Below are 25,715 nucleotides of genomic sequence, written 5' to 3' on the forward strand. Positions count from 1 at the left end.
AAATTCCTTGCCAGGATTTAATTAAGAAAATACTCCTTGTGAAGAAAAATGAAGACGTAATTTGCCTGTTATCTTAAACGAAACTTTATTTCACTGAATGGTCTTTGACACTTTCCTATTTCTTACATGTATAGTGAAACTAGAATGGTTTTAAGATACATAAACACAAAGCTAGAATTACACCAACCATTGTTTATCTCCATTTCGTCATTGCTTTTTAGAGCTATTCTAAATTTTCACAACCACGTGTGTGCACTGGGTAATAGACTGTTACAGAAGCAAATTTTTAGCCATAAGACTTGTCAGTAAAAACAAAGCAAGTAGATACCTGATATACAGACAGGCTTCGTTCCACATTCACTAACTGCATTTTTCATCAAGCATAATAATAAACTGACATGATTTTTTTTTTTTTTTTCAAACATAAGATTATTTCAATTCATTGGAGCATTGTCAGAATAAACAGACTGTCAGCTATAATGTGGAATGGTGTCTTCAACTACAATATGTGGAATGTAGTGGTGATACATGGTATTGTGACACTGAGCTTCTTTTCCAAAGTGATGGATTGGGCTTCTCCGAATTGCACCTTCAGAATAGACCTGATTTTTGAGGCAATCATTCACACCAGCAATCTTTTAACAGCAGAGAAATGCACCTGGGGTAAAAACTGAGGTCGAGATTTAGCTATTTGGGTTCGTCTGGTCTAACTCGTTCTTAAGTTTTTTCTAGAAACAAGCAGGTGCTGCCACCATAATGAAAATAGAGGCTGCAAGAGAAAGCCAGGCACAGAATTTTTTTTGTTTTGCTTTTTTTTTTTTTTTTTTTGGAGAAAACAACCGCTTTAAGAGGAATATTTTTGCAAGCAGGATCGATACAGTGTGGTAAGACATTTTTTTTTTCAATTAACATCAATAAAAGGTTACTTTAGGTTTTACATACAGATGATAGTCAATCTTGCAAAATACATGGAACCACATTTACGCACATACAATTTCCATTGTACTGAGATCAAGCAGCACCTGAACAGTGAGTAAAACTACAATGACAATCCATACTTAGTTTCAAAAAAAAAAAAAAAAAAAAAAAAAAACCCCAAGAAAGGATCACTGCCTTTCCAAAAGCCTAATAACGTGGAATGTCTGATGTCTGAACAAATCTAACATGACAATTTAAGGGGTCCCTTAAAACTTTTGAAACTGTGAATTTGTGAACATGATCAAGGAGCATTACACCAAGATGTCAGTGTCACAATACAGCCTGCCTCCTTTCTGTATGAGCCCACAGCAGAATTGCAGTTAGTTGAATACAGGATTGTACGTGTGTCTGGAAAATTCAAACACAAAAATAAAACTGTTCTGGGTTGTGAAGCAAATGGGACGCCTACCATCACAGTGTTTGGTGGAAATCAACTGCCAGTTTAATTACCATACAATAAAACCTGTAAATATGAGGAATCACAAATAAGAAAGTAACAAAAAAAAAAAAAAAAAAAAGGGATGAAAAATGCACAACAAACCAGCTGGGACAAAGGGATTTGGAAGGACGACTAGAATTCACAACACCCCCCTCCCCCAGACCATACACACCATCTTTCTCATCCTTTCACACTTGCTCACTCGCTACATACATACATACATACATACAGACACACACACACACACACACACACACACAAAGCCGACAAAAAAAAAAAAACAGCAACATGGACTCACTAATCAATACAACATGTTTCCACAAAGTGACTGAATCTGCTAACTGAAAATTACCCTGTCACCTCACAGTGAACTGAGAGGGGTAAACTAGTTGGTCAGGAGCAATTCAGACTGCTTGTCATACAGAAGTGGGAGGAGCTGATGGAGTGGAGGGGGATGTATATAAGCTGTCTGTGTTTAAGATAAGAGTGTAGGTGGATTAACAGTGCAATTCCATTAGTTTTCCCCGTCTCCGGTCTCTCCCTCATCTGCCTGGTTTTCTGATGTCCACAGCTGGGAACAGAGTAAAAAGAAATAAAGATGTTATGATTTGCTGTGAATAATACATCAAGATCGATCAGAGGCAGAACAGCATGTGGCTTAAAACTCACAGTCAGGTTGTCCCTTAGTAGTTGCATGATCAGGGTGCTGTCTTTGTAAGAATCCTCGTTCAAAGTGTCAAGTTCAGCGATGGCTTCATCAAATGCCTGAAATACAAAAGATTACGCTTGTTATTTAAACTCCCCCGAACACTGTTAGGCAGGGACAAAACAACCAAACAACCTTTAGTTCTGACTCGACTAAAATGTTCTTCCTAATATATGCAAGTACTTCAATGTGCGCAAAAATTTTCTTTGAAAACACAATTAAATTGTAAAAGATTTCAAAAACATCAGTCCATACCGTTTTAGCCAGGCTGCAGGCCTTGTCCGGGTTGTTTCTGATTTCATAGTAGAAGACTGAGAAGTTGAGGGCCAGGCCAAGCCGGATAGGGTGTGTTGGCTGCATCTCCCCCTTGCTAATTTCAAAAGCTTGCTGGTACGCCTGCTGGGAGTTTTCCACTGTATCTTTAGGCAGAAACAGAAAAAGAAAAAAATAAAATGACCATAATTTACAGAACATGTTAAAGCAGGATTAATTTTGATTTTTTTTTGGCCACTTGGGGGCAGCTGAATAAGCAAACAACTGACATATGTCACATTATTATTGAAATGGCAGATGTGTTAGTCAAACAGTCACTGATGACACTAGCAGTAATTTGGAATCATGTTTGTGTCCACATTGAAAAAGAAGTCCAATATTCACTCTCCTTCTAGCTCTGTTTTACTCCCCACCAAGTCCTGAGGGAATATCTCACTCTTTCTGAACTAAAGATTAGAAGCCATTTGTTTAAGGGCAGGTGGTCAACTGTCTGTATATTTTTTTTTTTTTGGGGGGGTTGCTTTGTTTTTTCTGGGTTCTATTTTTTGCTTAAAATAAAACATAAAAAAATAAAACAGCTGCTTACTGTTTCTGGAAACAATGAGAGTGAACCAAAATAATTCATTGTGGGCTGTAAAAACCAAGAAATTAGCTTAAAAGACGCTACAAAGAGCTGAGGGGAAACTGTAGTTGGTTGGTGCTCTGTGGCCTGTTCACTTTGAGCGACACCTTTCACATTACATAGAGTTATTTGACCCTCTGTTATAAAAATATTTATTTTTGCAGCTTTAAGCACATTGTGTTACAGCACAAAATTCTAATGTAAATCACGTCCTCACTTACCCTTCTTGGCATCCCCAGATGCAACCTCAGAGAGGTATCTATAATAATCGCCTTTCATTTTCAGGTAGAACACCTTGCTTTCAGCAGCAGTTGCGTTGGTAATGAGAAAGTTGTCCAGTAGCCCCTGAAAACAACGACAGAGTTTTAAAATTTTATGAAAATCAGGTTAAATAACACACACGCTCACATACACACACACACACAAAAAAGTACATTAAGTTGAACTGTCTTTAAACACCAAAGAAATTAGAGACTCTTACGAGCACATCACGGCAGATTTCCTGAAGCTCAGATTCAATCTTCTCCCGGTATTCACGTGCCATCTGCTGTTTTTTGTCATTGCCCTCAGTCTTATTCTCGATGCTGGAGATGACGCGCCAGGATGAACGGCGTGCGCCTACCACATTCTTGTAGGCAACAGAGAGAAGGTTGCGCTCCTCATTTGACAGCTCCCCACCTTGCTCCGTCACCGACTTCATGGCTGCGGCCATGTCATCATAGCGCTCAGCCTGCTCAGCAAGCTTGGCCTTCTGTACCAGATCGTTCTTATCCATTTTCTAGACTGAGGAAAAAGAAAATACAGCATTAGAAGTAGTTAAGTGTAGTTAAAAAAAAAAAAACAGGAAGAATGATTCACCATCACATTGTCCACACACCAGACATACCTGTGTATGTGTTATAAAGTGATTGTATTTCACTTTGACAGACCAGATCTTTTAAAGTAAGGAAACTACTGGATTCAAAAGGAAAGTGAGGATAAGCAGTGCGAACTGGGCCCCTTTACAAGTGGGTCAACCATACACAATCACTGGCTAAGGTTAGCTGCTAGCTAGTTGATAGCGTCCTCCAATCCTGTTTCCGTCTTTGTCGTTCTTCAACTATCCGTGCATGAAAACAACTGAATCCACACCGCCAACAACAATAATGTCAAATGTAATATTCACAGGGGTTTGTTTGGGGTTTTTTTGGTTTTCTTTACTGGCTCGTTTTCACGTTGCTTGAACCGACACCTTGCTACACCAGCCGAAGCCTTCCCGGGTCAGGTTTTTAATGCCCTCCCCTAATGTTGCGAGCAACGCTAGCGGGATGATACATTTCGCTAACTGATGTTAACGTTAGCTTGTAAACGCAAGCCGATCCGATTCATCATTTTGTGTATTTCCCACTCGATCAAACAACGACGTACCGCTGCTACTCTGTCGTATTCATGATATCACAAAGCGAGCGAAGTGACAAACAATTCCGTCGTCTCAATGCATCGTTACCTCGTTAGCTAGGCCAGCAAAAGCAACGACCGACTTTCGTCTTTAAAAAAAAAAAAAAAAAAAAAAAACCACGGTTGAGGGGTGTTGGCAATCAACATATGTCTTTTTTAACAAGCCACAGAAAATAAAATATTTGCACGGCGAGGTGTTACTTTCGCGTTTAATTCATTTTGAACAGCTGTAGCACGGCCCGCCCAGGCTGACGAGCCTGTCAGAACAAAGTGTCATGGAATCCGACCGTCGGTTAGCTCGCAGGCTAACGTTAGCTCCAACCCCCCTTTTAGCTGGCGTAGCGTTAGCATTAGCTTGTTAGCCGAGCGAGCTAAGACGCCTAGCCTTTCACAAACCCAGCTAGCCTGCTCCGCTAGCTTGACGGGCTTCTCAACAGGATTCAACCGGACACGATGAAACAGCGATTCTAGCATTGAGCCACGAATGAAAATGTGGTGTTATGCCGCGTTATTTGTGAATGCGAGATTGCTACACTTACAATATTGGCGGCTTTTAATCCTGCTTTTTTTTTTCTCTCTCTGGACGATTGCCTCCGTCCTCCGTCTCGCTCAGCGTTCAGGGCAGTACCACTTCCGTTACACTGGCACTTGTGTTTCCTCTTTTTTCAACACACATCTGCCTTACGTAATGCGACCATTGCGCTCATGTGCTAAAGGAGATCATTAATACAGCCAGACTTAAAATTAATAGGTATGTACGCTTACATTATGTTTGCTTTTTAAACAGGCTTTATTAAAAAAAATAAAAATAAAAAAATAAGGACCATGCCATGAATTTAACAATATGCTGATTTATTTGTACTCAGATGGTTATACGAGTTTTTTTTATTTATTTATTCAGACTTGATTGAAGCAATCAGTGCACATTAACGTAGCTGCTGATTTTTTTCTGACATTCTTGTCGGCTGTGGCTTCCTGTTTTAGTTACTTAGACAACTTTTTTTTTTTTAAACAATTGGACAACCCACTTCTGCTTTAACATTAGAGCTGTCTGCACCATTTAAACACATTACACAACTATATTAACTATACTATATTGTAGACTAATATTGGGGATCATTGTGTGAATACATTGCATCATTAAGTGTGGCACTGTAAGAAAAGTGTAAGAAAGCTCATTTTGCTTTCCATTCTGCACAGCAAGGTGAAAGGTCAAGGTCAGTGAGAGCAGGGCTTCAGTGTTTTGCTCCATACTTTAGCAGTTGAGATATTTGTCAGTGCAGGGTCTTGAACCTGATCCAGTTGAGGACTGATTTCTGTTATTAAGAGTAAAGTAAAACATCTTTAAACCTTATGACATTTTCCTGCTGGCGCATTGTTTGATCTTTGCCTGAGTGCATTTGACAAAAGTGCTAACTGATCCGATCAATAATCATTTTTGCACAATAAAGAATTTAAAAGTTGAACTGTTGAAGCACCCTGATAGCCCTCCTGGTAGACCCAGTGCCCCACGTACAAAGGCCGAATCCTTGCTGCAACGGCCATGAGTTCAACTCCAACCTGTGGCCCTTTGCTGCATGTCACCCCCCCGTGTCACTCTTCAGCTATCATTGTCATTTAAAGACACTAAACTACCCCAGAAATAAATAAAAGATTAAATGTTAATCAAAACTGCTTCATGATTAATTTTCTGTCAATCACCTTATTGATTATTTGACTAATTATTTCAGCACTATATGACAATGAGCTACATTTTGCCCATAAGTGACTGTATGCAGAGTATCTGTGATGTAAGTAGTTGTACTATCTCTCTGCAGAGGGGAAGCTTGTATATTTTCCAGGTCTGAAGTTTTGACACGTCACATATGTTGTTAATCCATGTCTGTTAGAGAAAAGAGGTACCACTATTCATTTCAGATTTAAAGACACAAAACTACATCATCTAATGGAAAACTGAGTTACTGTTGAAGACATTTTCTAACTGTCAAGCAGCTTGAAAGCTGGCATGTTCATCATAATTCAGAAAAGAGCTGCACATGTTCATCTCTGGCAAACTGATTAAGAAACAAACTAAAGAAAAATCACCCTCAAAGATGGCTGCTTCTTCAGAAATATAGTCACTTATAATGAGGGAACAGCCCTTTCCTAAAGAGACAGAGTGTTTTAACTGCTGTTATTAAGTTCAAACTGAAGTATGGAGTTAAAAAAGGGACTTATTCAAAATGATTTTCTCCCCAGCTTGGTGCTTGCTTTGGCAATTCACATTCACAAATAACTACATTTTTCCCCCCATCAATCACCGGTACCCACTGTTTTTCCAGTAACAACACTCCTTTGTCACTGAAAGTAAAATGTAAAAGCAGAGTTCATTAGGTTTACTTAATGATTTTCCTACAATATTTTAATAATCACTTTGGGTCATTATGTTCTGCTCATCATCGACAGACACTTGTCCTAAACATACAGTATATAGTCTTTACAATAATCCTGACCACTGAGAGCAACACAAACACAGCATGTATTGAGTTAAAGTTTGTTTCCTTTTCTTACTCAGCAGTATACTGGCAGCTTAATAAAAACTGGATGGAAAATTTTCCTGCTCACATGTACCTCAGATTCCAGCCTAGCAGACAGCACTCTCCTCTCTGACCAGCAGCTAAGACACAATGATGCAATTAAAGACTTTAATTTTTACATCTGTTATGCTCCCATGGATACTCTCTTCTGCAGCAAAAGATGAATACATGGAAGTAAGAAAACCTAAGGTAAATATATATTTCGGGGGTTTATACACTGTGTAAATGAGTGGGTTGAAGAAATGCATGAAAGTGTCGAGTTGGGAGGAAAAGTGGAGCTATTATGAAGATTTCTTCTTTTTACAGAAAGACATTGTAAGCTTTCCAGACTACGGTATGCTCCAAGACTCTGACCCAGCAGTAGTTCCAAAAGTCGATGGTAAGATTTGTTTTCACAGATAAATAGTTTTCAACAACTGTTTCAAAGCCGATTATGCAACGCTTGCTGAGGCATTCTTCCACATTTTTGTGAATGTAGCTAAAGCCCGTATTATGTAATAATGGGGCTGATCAAGTGTCCTCATCTAAACTGTGTGTAGTGCATTTTAAGCTGCACAGTCTCGTTGCTGAGACCAGTTAGCCGACTTATCCAAAGGACAAGTTAATGAGAAAAGGATTTTTCTTAAAAAACAAGGTGATAAAAACAGCATTGTGATCTTTTTCAGAGTTGCCCACATGTCTGCTGTGTGTTTGCCTGAGTGGATCTGTTTACTGTGAGGAGGTGTCCCCTGAAATGTCAAGCGTCCCGTCACTGCCAAAGGAAACAGCGTATCTCTATGCACGTTTCAACAAAATCACAAAACTAACCAACAGAGACTTTGCAGACATGGGTAAATAAAAGTCCTTATAACAGTCAGCTAATTATCTTCTTCAGCGAATGCCATCTTTGTCAGCTCGCTCTCTTTGTTTTTGTTTTAATCTCCAGCCACTTTAAGAAGAATTGACCTAACGGGGAATCTCATCTCCGAGATAGAAGATGGAGCTTTTTCAAAACTTCCCAATCTTGAGGAGCTCAGTCTTGCAGAAAACAGACTGACTAAACTTCCCATGCTGCCCACCAAGCTGGTGTCGTTCAGTGCCAATTTCAACAGGCTTAAAACCCAGGGTGTAAAGGCAACTGCTTTTAAAGTAAGTTAAGCCCACCGATCTCATGTCAAAATGCTGTAGACGTTATGCACTTTGCATGTGTTCAGATGTTTAATATAGAAAGCAGCCTAATACAAAACAGCGGACTTTTGTTGTTGCAGAAGCTCACAAGACTGGCATACCTCTACCTTGGAAACAATGAACTGACTGCAGTGCCCCAACTTCCAGAGTCTCTTCACGTTGTGCACCTGCATGTAAGTTCATCTCTAATTCACTGCAATCACAGCAATTAATCAGAGAAGCTCTGTAGAAGCAATTAGATTGCTTTCTGTCTGCTGAGCTGGTTGTCGCTACATGATGCACCAATTTGTGTCTTTGGATTGGTCTCCTGTGTCTGTTCTGCAGAACAACAAGATCTTAAAAATAACGGATGAGACGTTCTGCAAAGGCAACAACAGTTACTACATCCGGACCAACATGTACGAGGTGAGACTGGACGGGAACCCCATCATGCTGTCGATGCACCCTAACAGCTTCATCTGTCTGCAGTCTCTCCCCCTTGGACGGTACAACTAAAATAACCCTAGCATGGATAGAGGTAAACCTTGGGGGGAGGAGGTCTGTGTAAAATGAAGGATGCAGATACACAGATAGTAAAAATAAAATTTGGAAAATACAGTTCTTAAGTTACATTTTATATACTCAAATCTACCGTACAGTTCGAGAACAGTTTTTATAATTACACAGGAATTATATAGTTACAGAACAGAAAGGCAGACAAGCAGAAGAAAGAGCTTTTTTTTGTTTCTTTTTAAATGCTCTCTGCCAGTATTAAACACATCTGTGTAAAATCATCCAAGATGTCTCTACAAACAAAGACTCTTTTTTTGTATTTTTTCATTTGTTACATTGAGCTGAGATTGTTTTGTCTTGGCAGGTGCTATGCAACATTTTTAAACACATCAACATAGACTATAATATAAGACATTGTTGATATGTATATTATTTCATTATTTCATTGTTACATTTGATTTCACACTAGTGGCATCATTACTGCTAATGTTTCTTAAACTGAAGATCATATTAACAATAAAACCTGCATGTTGGAAGTGATTTCTCCATCAGCCTTTCACTCTTAATTACATTCCTAACGGTGACATAGTTGTTGTAACCCAGTAATATGCTATAAAGTCCGTTCCAGCCTGTTGGAAACAATTAGGAGTCCAGGAATGTGTCCTTAGACGACACATGTGAAGTCCACATTAAACCCGACCACGTTCACTTGGCTGCCGGCTCATTACGAACCATCAAACCATCTGCTATCTTCTGCTCGTACTCCCGCTCTGATTGTTTTCTCCGGTAGACATCGTCTGGAAGAAGGAAAACAGAACGAACAGACTGAAATGAGACACCTGTAATATAGGCAGTTTTGATGGTGAACTATTGAGACTATATTCTGAATGGTTGATGCTGGTCACCCATGTCTTATTTACAATAGACCTTTTAAACAGCGGACAGGTTGAAGAAAAGCACAGGTGTTACTAATAATATTAATGATGGCTTTGTCTTCCACGACACTGTAACAGTGAGCCAGCATGCACAATATACCTTTTTCCAAAGCGGGCAATTTGGCTTGTCACAGCTGGAAAAGCAAAGGTGTAATTAATAACATTAATGATGACTGCATTCTATTTAGGTGAGCCAGCTTCAGGATGCTGGCTCATCGGTATGGCTTACTGATGATTTCACCTGTGCTTTTCCTAATATGATAAATCAAAATGTCTACTGTGAGAAAAAAACCTGGAAGTCAGTTATGATTTTTTTTTTTTTTATACATATATTTCCACTAGTTTATCCTAATGTGAAATGTGAAAAAAGGCCTTTAAGTTATCCTGCAGATTTTGGAAAAAGTAAAAACAAGAAACTACTTACAAGCTGAGGAATAAAACTAGGGATAGGAGATTGTATTCTGTATCCCTACATGGCCTCAGAATACTACAGGATAAAATATGCAGGGCAGCTTTTTTTTGGTTTTTATACACAGGAGGATTTTAATCCTTTTAATTCTCGTGAAATGGCACATTTGAGCACATCTGGAATAAAGGGATGTGGGTTCAGTGAGAGTACAGACACATTAGGGTTATTTTTAAATTCTTTTGAATGAGCATAACACTCTCTACAGGTGTAGCTACAGACGCGTCACTGCCATATCGACAAAGTGATAAGCTGTGGTGAAGTACATTTACTCAAGTACTGTCAAGTTTGAGTTACTTTATATGAGGTTTTTCGTTTTATTATACTTAGTACTTCGACTCTGCTACATTTCAAAATATTGTACTGAATTTATTCAACAGCTGCTGTTACTAGTTGCTTTGACTTTTTTTTTTCATCAGTTTATAACATATGATGTACTTTTATGCTACTAAACAGAACACAAAATTGTGGGGTTACACCTGTACCAGGTACAACATTAAAATGTTGCTTAGACACGAATGCATCGAAACTTAAAATCCAATAATATGATTATAATAATATGATCAATCATAGATTAATAACTTATCAAGCAAAAATGCCAAACATCTCTAGTTCCATAACATATATATAACATTGAACAATCCAATATCTTTAGGTTTTAGACTCTCTGACAAGAGAAGATATTAAATTTTTGGTAGACAAGTAACTGATTAACCCATAAATATATATAAATATGAATTGATAATAAAAATTGCAGCCCTATAATATAATAAAACACGTTGAAATGGGCCATTCTTCATACTGAGTACTTTCATTCTATTTGTTATACATTAGTACAATTTTGATTGCAAGGATACATTGTGGTATTGTTAAAGAATCCAAATTAAAGTATATTGTGCTATTTATTTACAGCAGTCTGACCCATCTAACTGCCTGTACTGCCATGTGTTTACTTTAAAATGCCTGTTTTTTTTTTTTTTTTCCCTCCATATTTCTCTCACTTTTTCCATATTTCCTAATGACAGCAGAGCAGAGGAGAGGTGAGAGAGCCTGCAGTAGGTTGTAGGAAAGTTTGAGGACATATTTGGAAGGTCAACGAGGGTGATGTGTCCCAAATCTGTAAACAAGCACAGTCCTAACAGTAGGCCCACTGTGACATCGTGGCAACATGGTCATTTTCGTTTAAGAAACAGCTTGCCAGACAGGAAGTGCTTTAAATTCAGTTCAGACTGCTCTCACCTCGCAGGTTTTAGTTTGTTATTAAATTAAAGTAGTTAACTTTTCACCAGGTAACAGATAGCAGGCTAACAGGCTAACATGAGTCCTCCTCACCATGCTAACACTACGGCTTAATACCAAGTCAAACCAAGGTTTTACTATTAAAAAAGAAACTCCATTTTGTCGTTTTACACTCACAGAAAGTCTCTTTTCCTATCCTCACGTTGATCATGATCCACTCCATGACACCTCCGATGCAAAAGAAGATGGGAAGGAACCTGTACGTCCCGAGACGACTTTTACCCGGAACCAGGTCCAGGACATACTTTACGGTATTACTCCTTTTAAACATGCTGGCTAACAACGTTACAGACGCCGTGTGTCGGTAAACTGTAAGTGTGGGGGGGTAAACTCTGGCGGTGGGGCTGTTTCAAGGATAGCGTGGACCTTACATGTCCTTTAGTAACGTTATGACAGCAATGGGAGAGAGAGAGAGAGAGAGAGGGTGCGCTCATTTTGAGACCTGGCACCTAGCAACAGAGCGGAGTTGTATGGAATGTAGAGGAGAACCAACGGCAGCTCGGTGTTGTCATGTAAAACGAACTCACCCAAGAAGAGTCGTAACTTCCGGTTGCGTGTATGAGCGATTCCTTATACATTGTGTTTGGTTGGTTCAAGTTAAAATGGGAGTTATAATGGTTTAATACTTAAACCCCTTTTAAGATTAATGCCAAAAATATTAATAAAATAATAACATTTTGAATGTGAGAAAAAAAAATTGTGAACAAATCTATGGATACATTTTAAATAAAAGATTTTCTATGAGCAACATAACAGAAAGGAATTGTTGTCACTGGAATAATGTCCACCTTTACTGAATAAAGAGATGATCACTGGCTCTGTACTGATGTTGAAAAACAGTAATGATCAGACATTAGTTTGTTGTGTAATTCTTATGCTGAAAATAATTGGGCAGTCACTTATGTTTACTGATATGGGGTTAAGAAAATTATTAAAGCATGACCATCAGCATTGCTTGAAAGCTTTTTGTATGGTTTGTCAGATCAAATTATTTGTGGAGTTTCTCATGCCTTTTTTCGATGGATGGAAATCAAATGATTCCACGGGGCTGCACTGGCATACAAAAAAATATGTGACAATATAGTTTAACACAGTTAGTAATTGCTCCCACTTATTTGTAACTGTTGAATTGTAACTGGATTTACTAAAACATTTTGTTCCCACCATTCAATTTACTCCATACTGCCATATTTGATTTGTCCTTCGCAACAGTGAATGAGTGAAGGCATGAAATCCAACTGGGAGCTTGGCGTATGTACATCTCTGCCAGAAAACATTTTCTAAAAATATTTCAAAAATGATGCGACATTGCTACAATACTGATGGTGGGATTACAATAACACAATTTGTCATGTGTGCAAAAATATCATCAACTTAAGATGAAAAGTTCAAACATAAAGCAAAATTGACAAATACACAAATGGGTTTATTTTGGCTGGAATGACCAAACACATCACTGTTGATATGAGCTCTAAAGTGTAACAGTAGGACATAATACTACAAAGCGCACACAGAAGATACATGTACATACACAGGACACTCAGACACATGCAACAACAACTAGGGTCTTAAGAAATAGTACCATATAATGAGCTAATAGAGAGCTAAAAGACTAATTTTAAGATCTACTGTAAACTCACAGAAAGAAATTGGGCTAAAGAATATCATAATTTATTATAATTTTAAAAAAAGGGTACCCTCCTGACAATTTGGGCTCTTTGCTCAGTATCTCTTGTCCAAAATATGGAAAAGACAGCTTGTGTATGAGCTACAAACCTTTTACAATCTCCTCTTTTTTTCCTTTCTAAATTTACATTAATGGATGTTAAGATGTAGATCTGATACTGTATGTAGGCATATAGTTTCAAAACCTGGTTCCCTGTTCACAATCATTTTATTACTCACTTCAGAATAAAGAGATCACAATCCTATAAAAATCAATGTAACCACATTTTTAGCATTATTAGGGTATAACAGTGTCTCTACATGGATAGAATCATTGCTATAGGGTCTTTCTGCTTCATAAGGAATGTTGTTTTTGCTTTGTAGAGTTCAAGAACGGTCAGATATATATGTGTATATAGTTGTAGAACAGATAATAAAGTGTTATGCTAAGATAACACTTGAATAGGTAAATAAATCAAGAATTCTCTTTTTTTTTTTTATTTAATGCTACCTGTCTGGACTTGTGCACTGTACCACTTTGTTCAAAATTAGGGGTAAAAATCATTATTAGTGATACATTACTGAAACAGAGGTCAATTTTTTTTAAATCATGATTTGTGTATTATGAAGACAAATCAAACCGTAATGTCATCCACAACAACTGTGCTGTGCCTCAGTCTTCAACTTTGTGAGCTGGTCTGCAAAAAGTCCAGTGATGCTCCACCGTGTTCTCGTTAGCACGCTCACTCATGTGATGCACACGCGTGTTGCGGATGGTGAAGCCCTGTTTCATTATGTAGTCCATGAGGTGAACCCTTAGGGACACCTCTTGGTGGTAGTCACATGGTCCGAAGGTGAAGGACACCTGGCAGTCTCTGGTGTCCATCATGTGTTTGTTCCACTTGGTAAAGTTGTTGGAAATACCTTCCAGCAGACCGTGAACCTTTGTAGTTATGGTTAGCTGCGTGATGATGACGGCGACTGGGTTTGAATATTTTGAGAGTTTCCGAGTGCTAGAGAGCTCCACGACCTGCTCGAAGATGTCGGGAGGGTACAGAGGCTTGGGATCACTAAGGCACTGGATCAAAGGTTCAATCTGGTAGAAGTCCGCCTCTTTACGGAGGAGGTCTGTCTCTGTGAAGTCCATGGGGAGCGTGAGCTCAGACGTCCGCAGGAAGTTCAGGATATACCGGAAAAGTGTTCCATCGCGATCGATGAAATAATTCCCTTGGGAATCACGAGTGGTGGGGAAATCTCCCCGGAACATGGCACCCAGCATGGAGTCTGGATAGCGCTGCAGGGTGGATAAACTGGTGGTGTACATGTGGCCTCCCACGTTCAAGGTAACAGGAGTAGTCATCTAGGGCAAAAAGGAACAGAGAACAGGATGAGAATCACATGTTTTTGTTAAGTGATAGAAAGTTAGCATCCTGCAGTTGTGGGTGATAACATGAACAGTGTGAAGTTCCCTCACTAAAATAAATGTTATTTTGTAATTTGGTAATGGTGCTGTTGAATTGCTCCAAATCTCTCTAAAATATATCTAAACATTATACCCTTATGAACATTACAACCTTCATGAAGGAAGGATTTACCGCAAGGATGCTGTATCAGACTGCGTTCGTTTTTGATTCTTAATGTAAAATAAACTGACAACAGAGTGAATTAAAAGGTCCAGTGTGTAACATTTAGGATCCTGCAGAATTGGAATATAATATTCATAGGTATGTTTTTATTAGTGTGTAATCACCTGAAAATACGTTGTTTTTGTTACCTTACACTGAGACGTTTTTATCTAAAGAGGGAATGGGTCCTCTTCGACAGAGGCCGCCATGTTGAACCGCCATGTTTCTACAGTAGCCCAGAATAGACAAACACTGGCTCTAGATAGGGCCTTTCCCATTTTTCGCAAGTTTCACATACATACTTGGAGGGCTGATCTGTATTCAAACGGTTGCAATCTGCGTCTTCACCGCTAGATGCCGCTGAATCCTACACACTGGTCCTTTCACATTAAGCCATCAGCCAACATTTCTATAGCAGCAAAAAAAAAAAAAAAAACAGCTGACATTGCTCTTATTCTAGTCTGACTTCTATCCATCTCTTACCCTATGGCCCCAGTCTCCATTATCCATTTGTTGAACAATACCCACTTGGTCAGAACCAAATAGAGAGGGAACAGATACGGTTTTGGCTTACTTCAATTCTACCTGTGAAAAAACAGTCACGTTAACATGAGCTGTAACAGAGTTATGCAAAATGTGAGGGACACAATCATGCAGACTTAAGTCAAGTCATGTAACTAGCACCTCTGCGTGTGTGTGTGTGTGTGTGTGTGTTGAACTACACAAGTAATGATCTACCTGGGAGCCTGTGTACTCAAACATACATACTGTATTCAAGCACTTGTGAGTTATATTATTTCCCGTCCCGCAGTGTGAGCTGACTGGATACACGTTTCTTTAATAACTTGTCAGGGTACTTGCTGTTAAAGTGGCAGTCTGCTTTTGACAAGTGGAAGAAAAAGGAAGTAAATCTAAACATCTGCATGTCCATAACAGCTGACAAACCCCATCTACTGAACAAGATAATGGAATATGATTTTCTTTTTAAATAGCTTCAGAAAAGCTACTAAAGTTAAGATGTTTTTTTGCAAGGTTAAGATTTAACTTTGCATCTCAAGAGTCTTTATGACAGCAGAGGATGATCCATCATTAAAGATCAAAATACCAACCCAATGGAAAGTGAAACCTGGCGCTACTAAATGAACATAAACCCATTAATTTACCTCTCGTTAAGTTACCCACTTATACAGCAACCGTGTGACTGAACTACCTAACGTTGATGAAGAGGTGGAGGCTAGTGAAGGCAGCTAAGTTAATGTTTGCTCAATAGAGCTAGTGTTAAAAAAAAAAAAAAAAAGTAGCCATCCGACCTCTTTTCACTCTCTGCTCTGAAGATGAAACAAGCTGACTTATGAGATTAAGTTACATCGCAAGCAACAAAATGTGTTTTTTAAAAAGGTAAAACTGTGTTAATACGTTAAGTAAATCCGGCTTGGAGGCACCATGTCTGGTGGCGTTAAACACAAAGCGACTACCACACTGGAAATGTAGCCTGTTAGCTTCCTGCTTGCTAACTAGCGAGCTAACCGAGCTAACAGTCCACGAGCCATTGACGCTTACTACTGAGGTTAACGCCGGGGCTCTTAATTAGACTACCCGGAAGAAACATAGACGTGAAAAAACAAAGCCTTACCTGCTCGCTTTCTTGCCTACTTGTCTATTTTTTTTTGTGTGTGTGTATGTGTGTGTGTGTGTGTCCAAGAACCGCGGTCTGCGGTCGGCATGTAACGGTGCAGCCGGACAGTCGCTGATGTTTGCCGCTGGTCGCACCGGGCAGCTGTGCTCGGCTCCAGGCTGCAGCAAAAATTACGCACACAAGGAGGGTGAAGGAGGGGAGGAGGTCCTCCTGCAACCACAGGCACCTCTGCATGAATACATGCACACATCCGAACACACTCATATACTAGCTTTTATTATCATGGTGATTTAAGTTTACATTACAAATTAAACGCGATTTATTTCTCTTAAGAGATGCTGGTGCACTACCCAACCCCTTGCTTACTGTCTTAATGTAAATGTTTGAAGCTTGGACATCTGTATACATATGCATGCATGTCACGTATAAGGGACATGTGAGGCATTGCAGTGGAAAGAAATGAGTACAAGTCATTGGGTTTCAGGAGGATTTCTTTGTGCCACCCCTGGCATCTTGCTGCATGATGATGAACTCCAGGATGAGTTTGGCTGTCCGACATGGCCTCTCCATTACCACAGAGTGTCCACAGTTCTCCAGCAGGTCCACCCTGCAGCCAGGCAGCACCTCTGCAATGACTGTAGCTCCAGAGACATCCACCACCTTGGACAAATGCAGAGACAATGATCATGTCTATGTGGCTGAAGTTTCTTTTTTCAGGCCAAAGCAGCTAGAGAAACCTGAGCCACCAGCCTCAAGTTACAGGTTGGTATACAGCCACATGAATCTTCGGGTGCATTTAGAAGCAAAAAGCTGCAAGGTAATCATTCTGGTATTTATAGAGGCTTTGCTGAATCACCGCATTAGTGGAACAGCATGCTTTACCTGGTCTTGTTTGCCCCATATCACTTGTAAAGGTGCAGTAATCAGATGTACGTGCTCCTGTAAGGCATATCTTGAGTTCTCACCAACAATCTCCATAAATACTGATTGAAAAAGGAAACAAAATCACTGGTTGGTTCACATGGACTATACTGTACTTACATGGGAAATCCTAATTATTTTCAGACAAACGTGCACTAACCTTCTTGGTAAAATGTGTTGTGGGGCTGCCGAACATCTACCAATCCTTGAAGAATCTAAACAATGAAAACACACGTTTAAACATCCACAAAATGTAGCTACATTTGTCTGTGAGTGCAAACAAAGTGAAATCCACAGTGCTTTCCTTTTCAAGTGTGGACCTGACCTGCTGAGGGATTTTAAAGCGAACGTGAGAACAAAGTCTGAACATGTCTTCCATCTCCTCGGGTGTAGTTGGGATCAGCGGGATATTTAATGTGTAATTGCTGTGCTCCAGGTCCTGCAGATGATTGTCAAATTTGGTCTCACATGGGTGTCTTATACCTGCAGGAATAAAATAGTGTTTTCTGATTAGAAACTGAAGGGTGCACGCTCATATGTTGTTTTGAATGATGAATACTGGTGATCAAATGAAATGTCAGGAACAGCAAATGATTGTAGGCATGAAATTAATCCTCTGGGTGAGTTAATTTGCTTTTAAAGGGAAACTCTACTTATTTAGTTGGGAGACTTACAAAAGACACATTTAAAGGAAGCACCTACAGTGTTAGATCCAACATTTCCCATAATGCAACTCAGTAAATGGAGACGGGTCCAGCAACTGCAGACTATGTGTGAGCCAATGGAAAGAGAGTAGTTTTTCCAAGGACTTCCTTTTCTGTCACAAAAGTATAAAAGCTAATCAGTTTCTACTTTTATTCTTAGTTTAGCTCATTTTCACTCAGAATGAGGCTGTAACAGGATCTTCTCTGTGAAAAAAAATGCTCCATTCTAAGTTAAATACAAATCCATGAAAGCCGCACAAAGAGTGAAACTTTATTGTATAAGGAGATTTCTTTGTTTCTGGATGAAGTACCTGTTTTATTCAGATCATACAGGAGTTAAAAAATACTAGAAATAGCTTTTTTAAATTTAAAACCCCTAACCCTATTTTTGGTGCAGGCAGTATAAGTTTAGGCACATATAATCTGAAATCAAACACTATCAACAGGGTATATCTATAATCAGTTTAACATGGTTTTATAGGGCTAACAGAGCTATGCTTCTCCAACAGGCAAATATCACCTACACAACCAGACTGTACATTTTAGGTAATTTAGCAAAAGTCTTTGGCAGAGAAACCCTGAACATTTTCAAATATGGCTAAAAGAAAACCAACAGAACTAACAGACGACCCTGCTCTGCTCCCATTGGCTCGCAGATAGTGTTTGACCCTCTGGGGTAAATGCCCACATCTTTCAAACTCCACACCCCAAGTTTGAAATGCAGATTTTGTGTTATAAATTTGGAGACCCCGAGCCCAAACCGAGAAAACCCAGGTGACATCACTAAGACATTTTTTTTAAACAAAAAAAAAAAAAGCTCCCTCCAGAGCCACAAAAGACACAAGAGTGCCTCTTTAAAGTGAAAAATATTGATTTCAGCATCTGACCTTTCTTTTGGCCAGACACTCAGATGCTCATTGATAATGTTGTACACACACACACACACACACACACACACACACACAAAGTGACTGACCATCTGGACAAATGAGAGTCATGCTGCAGATCTCTGACGAGTAGCACGCTGCGTAAACCCCGGCTACATTTCCCCCCATGGCGGTTCCAACCAGATGGAAAGGTTTCCTGTTTAAGCGAACGGTTTCCACAAACTGAGAAGAACAAAGAACAAAAACAGGTTTTCAGTGGAATGATTTCAGTACCTGGAAAAAAAATAAATAAATACACCCACATACTGAATTTAATTGCTCTCTCTGTTCAGTGTACCTGATGGATCCTTCTGACCTGCCCCTGAATGGAATAATCCTCTGTGTTGGTGCGTGTTGTTCCCTCATGGCCAGGCATGTCCACACACACAATGTGAAGATGTTTTGGTAGATACTAGAGTGGTAAAAGAGAGAGAAAGTACAGCCTGAAACTATTAATGTAGGCATGGAAGCCAAGAAAGACTGGCTGCTTATCCTTAGCCGTCTGGAGGATGTCCAAATTTGAATTTTTCATCTTGAATTTCACAGATCCACGTTGAACTTTATTTTTTGATGTGATTTTTAGAAATCTAACTGGACACTTAAATCTTCTACCCAAATTTGTGAAGCCTTGTGAACCAAAAAATAAACAAAACTTAAAATCAGGTTTTTGAAACAGCACCTGATCTGGAAGTATCAAAGAGGGGAATTTAAAACACCTAAAATCAAATGTGTCTTTTTTAAATACCATACATTCATTTAAATTTCAAAATAAAGTATTCATTAGTGATTCAATTTCTGTTAAGTTGCCTATAAGATTCAAATCTATAAGGGCCTTTTGTGCTTCCACATATATGTCCTTAAATTCCTTATAAACTAAGACTATTTATGTATAAAAAAATCCACATTTTACATTACTATTACGACTTAACAGCCTGTCAGCCTCTGTGTTTTTCTGTCACTGCTGGATGAGTGTTATCTCACAGCAACAAACTGTTATGTTTTTAGCGTTGCAGATCCCCTGACCTTGACAACAGTGAGCCATGTGTCTTTGTGAGCAGAGAAGCCGTGCAGCATTAAAATGGAAGGTCTCATCCCGGGCTTTCCTCTGTAGGTGTAACAGAAGCGATAACCGCCGCAGTCTGCGTAGCGCACCTGCAGGCCCAGCGTCCTCCTCCAGTACCTGTAAGGGAAGCAAGTGTGTCTGAGCTTACACACGCAGACATGACGTCACTGGGATTCAAATTTTGGTCGAGGGATAATGGATGCAAATTCTTATGAACATGTGTTGCCAACATTGGCATTTTCTTTCTGTTGCTGTTAAGATACATTAAGGGTTTCATGTTGAGGCAAATTTGTGATCTTGGGTGATATAAAAGCTCACACTTTAATGTTTATAAAAGGTCACATGAATCTTTTTAAAGGATAGGCTCACATTATTCAAGTCAATCTTAATCCACAGTCTGCAGACAGAACCTTTCTCTTCAATTTGAGTGATGGAAGACAAAATCCAGATTCCTCTTTCTGTGCAAAGATGCATTTGCAAGTACAGCTGAAACTAATATGAGCTACTGTTAGGTTTAAGCAGTCTGAGTTAAATCAAGTGGGTAACTTCCAAAGCTGCAGTCTTTTTAGAATGAAATTCCCCCAAGGAGGGATCTCTTTGTGGCTCTGAGGAAAAGTTAACGTGACCAAGAATGCTTTCAATGTAAATATGAGTGTTGTTTTGAGATGGCCTGTGCAGCGATATTGTTATATATATTGTTGTTGATATTGTTAAATATCTGCAGGTTGAGAATACAAATGATGTGTATTTTGATTAGAGGCATGTTCTGTCATTAGTGTTTGTTCTTTTTTATCGAATATTTGTGATGGAATCATCTTTGGCATTCACGTCAGGTATTGAACATACTAAGTGAAAGCCAGGACAACACAGTAATCGACCTTACCAGTAATATACTTTAATGAGTGCAGAGGGCCAGAGAAGGACCGAAGCAACAAAGGCCAAGATGGGAATAGCCAGTGTTCCCCCCGCAATGATAAACAGGTTCACCACGTCTAGATCAGCTGCCATGGCTCACCTAAAAAAATACATACAACACACACATTACACACACACGCAGCATCTCATAAGAATAACACGTCAGCAGAGGCAAAGTCAGAATCCAACATCCATTCAATATTATAATAACGCACCAAAATAAAATGAAATATCTTACCATGCCACAAAATGCTTTTTCAAAAATATAAAAACTTACTTTTCAGTAGATTTTTTTCCCCTTGATTCTTTTGTCACAGGCAGACACATGTGACTGCTGGTTCAACCGTGATTCTGTTGATTAGTTAGCAGATGCTTTAGTTTGCAGGTATTGTTGATGTGTTGAAAGCATAACTGTCCCTGTGGAGTGTGCAGTTAGTCCCAGCAGAATATGTTTGCCCTGGATAAACTCATTGATTATTACTCATCATTGGGGAAATCGGGCCACAACGTTATTCGGTCAATCTTTTAAAGTGAACGTGCAGGCCTGACATTGCTTCTGACAGAGTCCAGGCTGTACACACTGTCAAAGCTCTTAGCAAAAACAGTGTACATCACAGCAAGTGCAATAAAGAAACAGTATCTGGAAATACAAAAATAGACTCCATAAGCAGCTACAGTCAGTAAAGTGAATACAATAAACCCAGAGTGAAGAATTTTACTGGTGTGTAACAAATGATTATTGACCAACGTTGCAGTGAAAACAAGGTATACGACTATCTACAATCACATATCAAGAACAGCACATAAATAGCAGACCTGCTCACAGGCAATGATCGAGACATTCATACCCAAAAAGAGGTTAATGCTGAGAATACCTGACCTGGTCGTGTTTAACAAAAAGAAAAAAAGTGGCAAAATTACGTATTAACTTCTTTTCACAAGTATAATTTCATAGCTAGTCAAGATTAAAATAGCAAACACTATATACTATACTATAAATATTATATTTCTGTAACAACTTTTCTTACTGTACACTTCCACAAGCTTTGCTTCAGTTTATCTTGATAAAGATGATTTTCAGGTGTTGGCTGCTTCTGTTAGTTTCAGTTGTTACTTGTCAGTATTGAACATAAATCTCAAATTATTGTTTCAACACTTTTCCTCTTATTGAATATTACTGTAAATGTGTTTTGTGTAGGAACAATTAGCAGCTCATTTTGTTTTACTGTGGATTATCAGTGAGTACGACATGCTGCACGTCTGCAAGAACCCCAAAAGATCCTGGTGTTACTAACTACTCCAGATTCTGTTACACAGAAATAATAAACAGCAGTCATGCTCTAGAAACTTTATTTTGTCAATGATGGAAAGAACATGAAATAATAAGACAAAAAAACATTACAAAATAAATTAATTTGTATGTTTTAAGTGTCAATGTAAAAAATGCAGTTCCAAATTAAAGCACATTATGTGGTGGTGCGTTTGAGTCACACCTGGAGGACCAAAGGAGCATTAGTAAGTCACTGGATGTGTTTTCTATCTCCACACTGTTTGTTTGAATACATACACATACATTCACATCCAATTTGAAGCTTCGAGTCCAAAACTCACCACTGGGTGTCATGATAGAGGCAGACTGTAGACTGTCCCCTGTCTGCAGTCAGTAGTGAGGATCTGAGAGCTTTTTTGCACAGACCCCTGGGTGTCATGACATCCACAGAGTGTGAGCCATCATCAGCTCTGCTTCAGTTGACAGTGAAGCTTGTACAGTCTCCTGATCCAGCTGTGGACTACAGATTTTGACCTCTGTCTAACCTTGAGGAGGTTTCCTTGACTGAGGGGGAAAGAACAGAACTGATGAACCCACAGAGCCTCTCCATGAACATACTGCCCTCCAGAGGTGATATGGTATTGATAGATCACGGTATGTTCTGTATATCAAAATGACTTAAAATGGTGTTATTTTAAGGTCCACGCCGATGTTTTTCCACGTGCAGGCCTATTGGTTTTACACAGATATTTTTATATTAAAACATGTGGTGTTTCACAACTATGAAGAAATAATATGCTACATTTCTTTGAAATGGTAAGAGGGGAAAGATTTGCATATTAAGATTCAGCTACATGTACAATATTTAAATTCTCAGTATGTGAAATCCCAAAAAGAGTTACAGACATTTTTTTAAAGACATTTTTCTCCAAACTTCTCAATTCAATTTCAAATAAACTTTCAGTACCAGGAAATGCATTACACATATTTTAGGTAATAACATCTGAAATAGACATCTGTTAAAAAGGTTGAAGCTTTTTATGGTGTTGTGAATTTGAATTACGATTGATTAACTACTCTCTGTTTAACAAGGATTTAAGCATTGAACAGTAGTCAAAATCATTGTAAATTAGAGCTACAGGAAGCCCAAGATTACACAGTAAAAGTACCATCTAATGCAGTTGCCATTCTGCTGCAGCTCTGGTCCACTACATGACCTACATGCAAACTAGAGCAGAACAAATGGACACAGCAACTCTGCAGAGAGGCTCTCCATGCGTGGGAACGATTCTCATATTTTGGTTTATATAGGACAAAGAGGCTGTCCTCAATCTGCTCACATGCACAGTGTATTCCCCAGGTTGCCTGAGCCTCGCGTCACATTAGCCACATCATCTTGTTCGTCACATTGTATCATGACATGGATCCTTGAGACAGCAAACCCTGCAGAACAGAAATGACAGAGCCAATGCAGGACAACAAAAATGAGGATCAGATGTGTCAGGATGAATGACACATACACACTGACTCAGTAACGTGGCAAAAATTGAAAATGTAGAAACAAGATATCCTGTTGAGAAATATACTGCATCCTGTTACACAGAAGTACCATCAGTGTGGTCAGCCTGCCTAAAGGGCGTAACTGCACTGAGAGCGTAACCCTATAATCTTCCAGCAGATGTTAAGGTCCCCACAGTCAGTAGTCACATCAACATAGATCATAAAAGTCTGATGAAAAATCTGAAGTCTAAGTAGGGTTTGAGCATGCGTTAAAACGTGCTGGAGGCAGCATGGTGACAGCGTGTTGTGGTAACAGTGAGACGATGAAATATGATCCAGGAAGTCCCGTTGCAGGGGCGGATCTAGAGAAATAATCATGGGGTGGCCAGAAGGTGGCAGGGAGACTTTAAGGGGTGGCAGAAATACACTATATGGACACTGTAATCGGCCACCTGACCATAATACCAACAGGGACTAAAATGACATTGTATTCAAATACATATACTTTAATATGGAGTAGGTCCCCCTTTTGCAGCTATAACAGCTTCCACTCTTCTTGGAAGGCTTTCCACAAGATTTTGGAGATTTTGGGAATTTGTGCCCATTCATTCTGTAGAGCATTTATGAGGTCAGGCACTGATGTTTGACAAAAAGGCCTGGCTCGCAAACTCCGTTCCAGTTCATTCCAAAAGGTGCTGGATGGGGTTGAGGACAGGGCTCTGTGCGGGCCGGTCAAGTTCTTCCACACCAAACTCATCAAACCATGTCTTTATGGACCTTGCTTTGTGTGCTGGGGTACAGTCATGTTGAAACAGAAAAGGGCCTTCCCCAAACTGATGGAAGCTCCCGGCATCAGCCAAACCCACTCGACCATCTGATTGCCAAACAGAGAAGCGTTATTCGTCACTCCACAGAACACGTTTCCACTGCTCCACAGTCCAGTAATGATGGGCTTTACACCCCTCCATCCAACGCTTGGCATTGGACTTGGTGATGTAAAGCTTGCATGCAGCTGCTCGGCCATTGAAACCCATTCCACGAAACTTCCGCTGCACAGTTTTTGTGCTCACATTAATGCCAATGGAAGTTTGGAACTCTTCAGCTATGGAATCAGCAGAGCGTTGGCGTCTTTTACGCACCATGCGCCTTAGCAGTCATAGACGCTCTGTGATTTTACGTGGTCTTCCGCTTCGTGCCCATGTTGCTGTTGTTCCTAAACGCTTCCACTTTCTAATAATATCACTTACAGTTGACCGTGACATATCCAGCAGGGATGATATTTCATGAACCGTCTTATTGTAAAGGTGGACTCTTATCACAGAACCACGCTTGAAGTCACTGAGCTCTTCAGAACGACACATTGTTACACCTTTGGCATGGGGGGTTTGATTGGAACACCTGGATTCAAAAATGAACAGGTGTGGCCAAATACTTTTGTCCATATAGTGTATATGCTGATTTAATTACAATATGAACCCCTAAATGATACTTGAACCCAAAAACATTAGATTATTTTGGCATATTAGTTAAGTACTGAATAGAAATATCTAAAGGTGGTTATTAGAAATCAAAAATGTGCCTATTTCAATTTTTTTTTTTTGCACAAGCCTCAAGTCCGCCTGTTGCAGAGCCATATAAGACAAACAGCTGTATCCACAAGCTGAGCAATACTCCTCATGACAAATAAACTGACCTTTCAGTGTAAAACTTTTAATTCATTTTAAGAAAACTATTATATTGTTACTTACTGAAACTATACTGGATGTAAATAATGCAATGATGAGGCACCCTGATAGCTCACCTGATGGAGGAGGCACCCCACGTGCCAGAGTGGGCCAATTAAACACAATAAATGCTCCCCAAAAATATTTAATGATTATGTTAACTGTCTTCCTTTGAGAAAAGATTGTCAGATGTAATTTCCCTTTACAAAATATTAGAAAAAACATATCATTGGCACATACTATTTTCTTTCTAAAAAACCTAGAAACTGATCAAATTATTAAAAAAATTAACGATTCAACCCTCTAAAGGCCTACAAGAATGAGGTGTGGTCCCTGTTGTGAAAGGCTGAATCCTGGGACCATGACTATATACTAT

At 39.2% G+C, this 25,715-nt stretch overlaps 5 protein-coding genes across 9 annotated transcripts; 1 reads left to right on the forward strand and 4 right to left on the reverse strand.

Moving 5' to 3' along the window:
* Positions 1 to 68: 68 nt before the first annotated feature.
* Positions 69 to 5,103, reverse strand: LOC127378092 (14-3-3 protein beta/alpha-1). The gene is made up of 6 exons (XM_051426657.1): positions 4,995 to 5,103; positions 3,500 to 3,801; positions 3,240 to 3,363; positions 2,379 to 2,542; positions 2,087 to 2,182; positions 69 to 1,988 (listed from the first exon to the last, which is right to left on the reverse strand). Exons 2-6 carry the CDS (start codon positions 3,791 to 3,793, stop codon positions 1,932 to 1,934), a joined length of 735 nt encoding a protein of 244 aa, XP_051282617.1. The 5' UTR covers positions 3,794 to 3,801; positions 4,995 to 5,103; the 3' UTR covers positions 69 to 1,931.
* A 1,939-nt stretch (positions 5,104 to 7,042) lies between these two features.
* ognb (osteoglycin, paralog b) lies at positions 7,043 to 9,226 on the forward strand. Its single transcript, XM_051426655.1, has 6 exons — positions 7,043 to 7,220; positions 7,338 to 7,410; positions 7,697 to 7,861; positions 7,957 to 8,159; positions 8,279 to 8,371; positions 8,523 to 9,226. The coding sequence occupies exons 1-6, from the start codon at positions 7,122 to 7,124 to the stop codon at positions 8,691 to 8,693; spliced, it is 804 nt and encodes a 267-aa protein (XP_051282615.1). The 5' UTR covers positions 7,043 to 7,121; the 3' UTR covers positions 8,694 to 9,226.
* Positions 8,797 to 11,804, reverse strand: LOC127378094 (small integral membrane protein 4). The gene is made up of 2 exons (XM_051426662.1): positions 11,508 to 11,804; positions 8,797 to 9,487 (listed from the first exon to the last, which is right to left on the reverse strand). The coding sequence occupies exons 1-2, from the start codon at positions 11,659 to 11,661 to the stop codon at positions 9,396 to 9,398; spliced, it is 246 nt and encodes an 81-aa protein (XP_051282622.1). The 5' UTR covers positions 11,662 to 11,804; the 3' UTR covers positions 8,797 to 9,395.
* A 991-nt stretch (positions 11,805 to 12,795) lies between these two features.
* Positions 12,796 to 16,479, reverse strand: kctd6b (potassium channel tetramerization domain containing 6b). Of its 4 annotated transcripts, XM_051426658.1 has the most exons (3): positions 16,314 to 16,479; positions 15,164 to 15,265; positions 12,796 to 14,415 (listed from the first exon to the last, which is right to left on the reverse strand). In XM_051426658.1, exons 2-3 carry the CDS (start codon positions 15,188 to 15,190, stop codon positions 13,729 to 13,731), a joined length of 714 nt encoding a protein of 237 aa, XP_051282618.1. In that variant the 5' UTR covers positions 15,191 to 15,265; positions 16,314 to 16,479; the 3' UTR covers positions 12,796 to 13,728. The 4 variants fall into 4 exon arrangements, with proteins under 4 accessions (XP_051282618.1, XP_051282621.1, XP_051282620.1 ...); XM_051426661.1 differs by lacking the exon at positions 15,164 to 15,265; XM_051426660.1 differs by lacking the exon at positions 16,314 to 16,479 and having other exon boundaries at positions 14,983 to 16,307.
* Positions 16,480 to 16,576: 97 nt separating this feature from the next.
* Positions 16,577 to 25,091, reverse strand: abhd6b (abhydrolase domain containing 6, acylglycerol lipase b). 2 transcript variants are annotated; one of them, XM_051426653.1, is made up of 9 exons: positions 21,123 to 25,091; positions 20,814 to 20,945; positions 19,891 to 20,047; positions 19,166 to 19,279; positions 18,918 to 19,050; positions 17,542 to 17,720; positions 17,398 to 17,452; positions 17,199 to 17,299; positions 16,577 to 16,976 (listed from the first exon to the last, which is right to left on the reverse strand). In XM_051426653.1, the coding sequence occupies exons 2-9, from the start codon at positions 20,936 to 20,938 to the stop codon at positions 16,797 to 16,799; spliced, it is 1,044 nt and encodes a 347-aa protein (XP_051282613.1). In that variant the 5' UTR covers positions 20,939 to 20,945; positions 21,123 to 25,091; the 3' UTR covers positions 16,577 to 16,796. The 2 variants fall into 2 exon arrangements, with proteins under 2 accessions (XP_051282613.1, XP_051282614.1); XM_051426654.1 differs by having other exon boundaries at positions 17,563 to 17,720; positions 20,814 to 25,088.
* Between the last annotated feature and the right edge of the window lie 624 nt (positions 25,092 to 25,715).

This window comes from Dicentrarchus labrax, unplaced genomic scaffold, assembly GCF_905237075.1.
Source record: "Dicentrarchus labrax unplaced genomic scaffold, dlabrax2021, whole genome shotgun sequence".
In the NCBI taxonomy this organism is placed as follows: Eukaryota; Metazoa; Chordata; class Actinopteri; family Moronidae; genus Dicentrarchus; species Dicentrarchus labrax.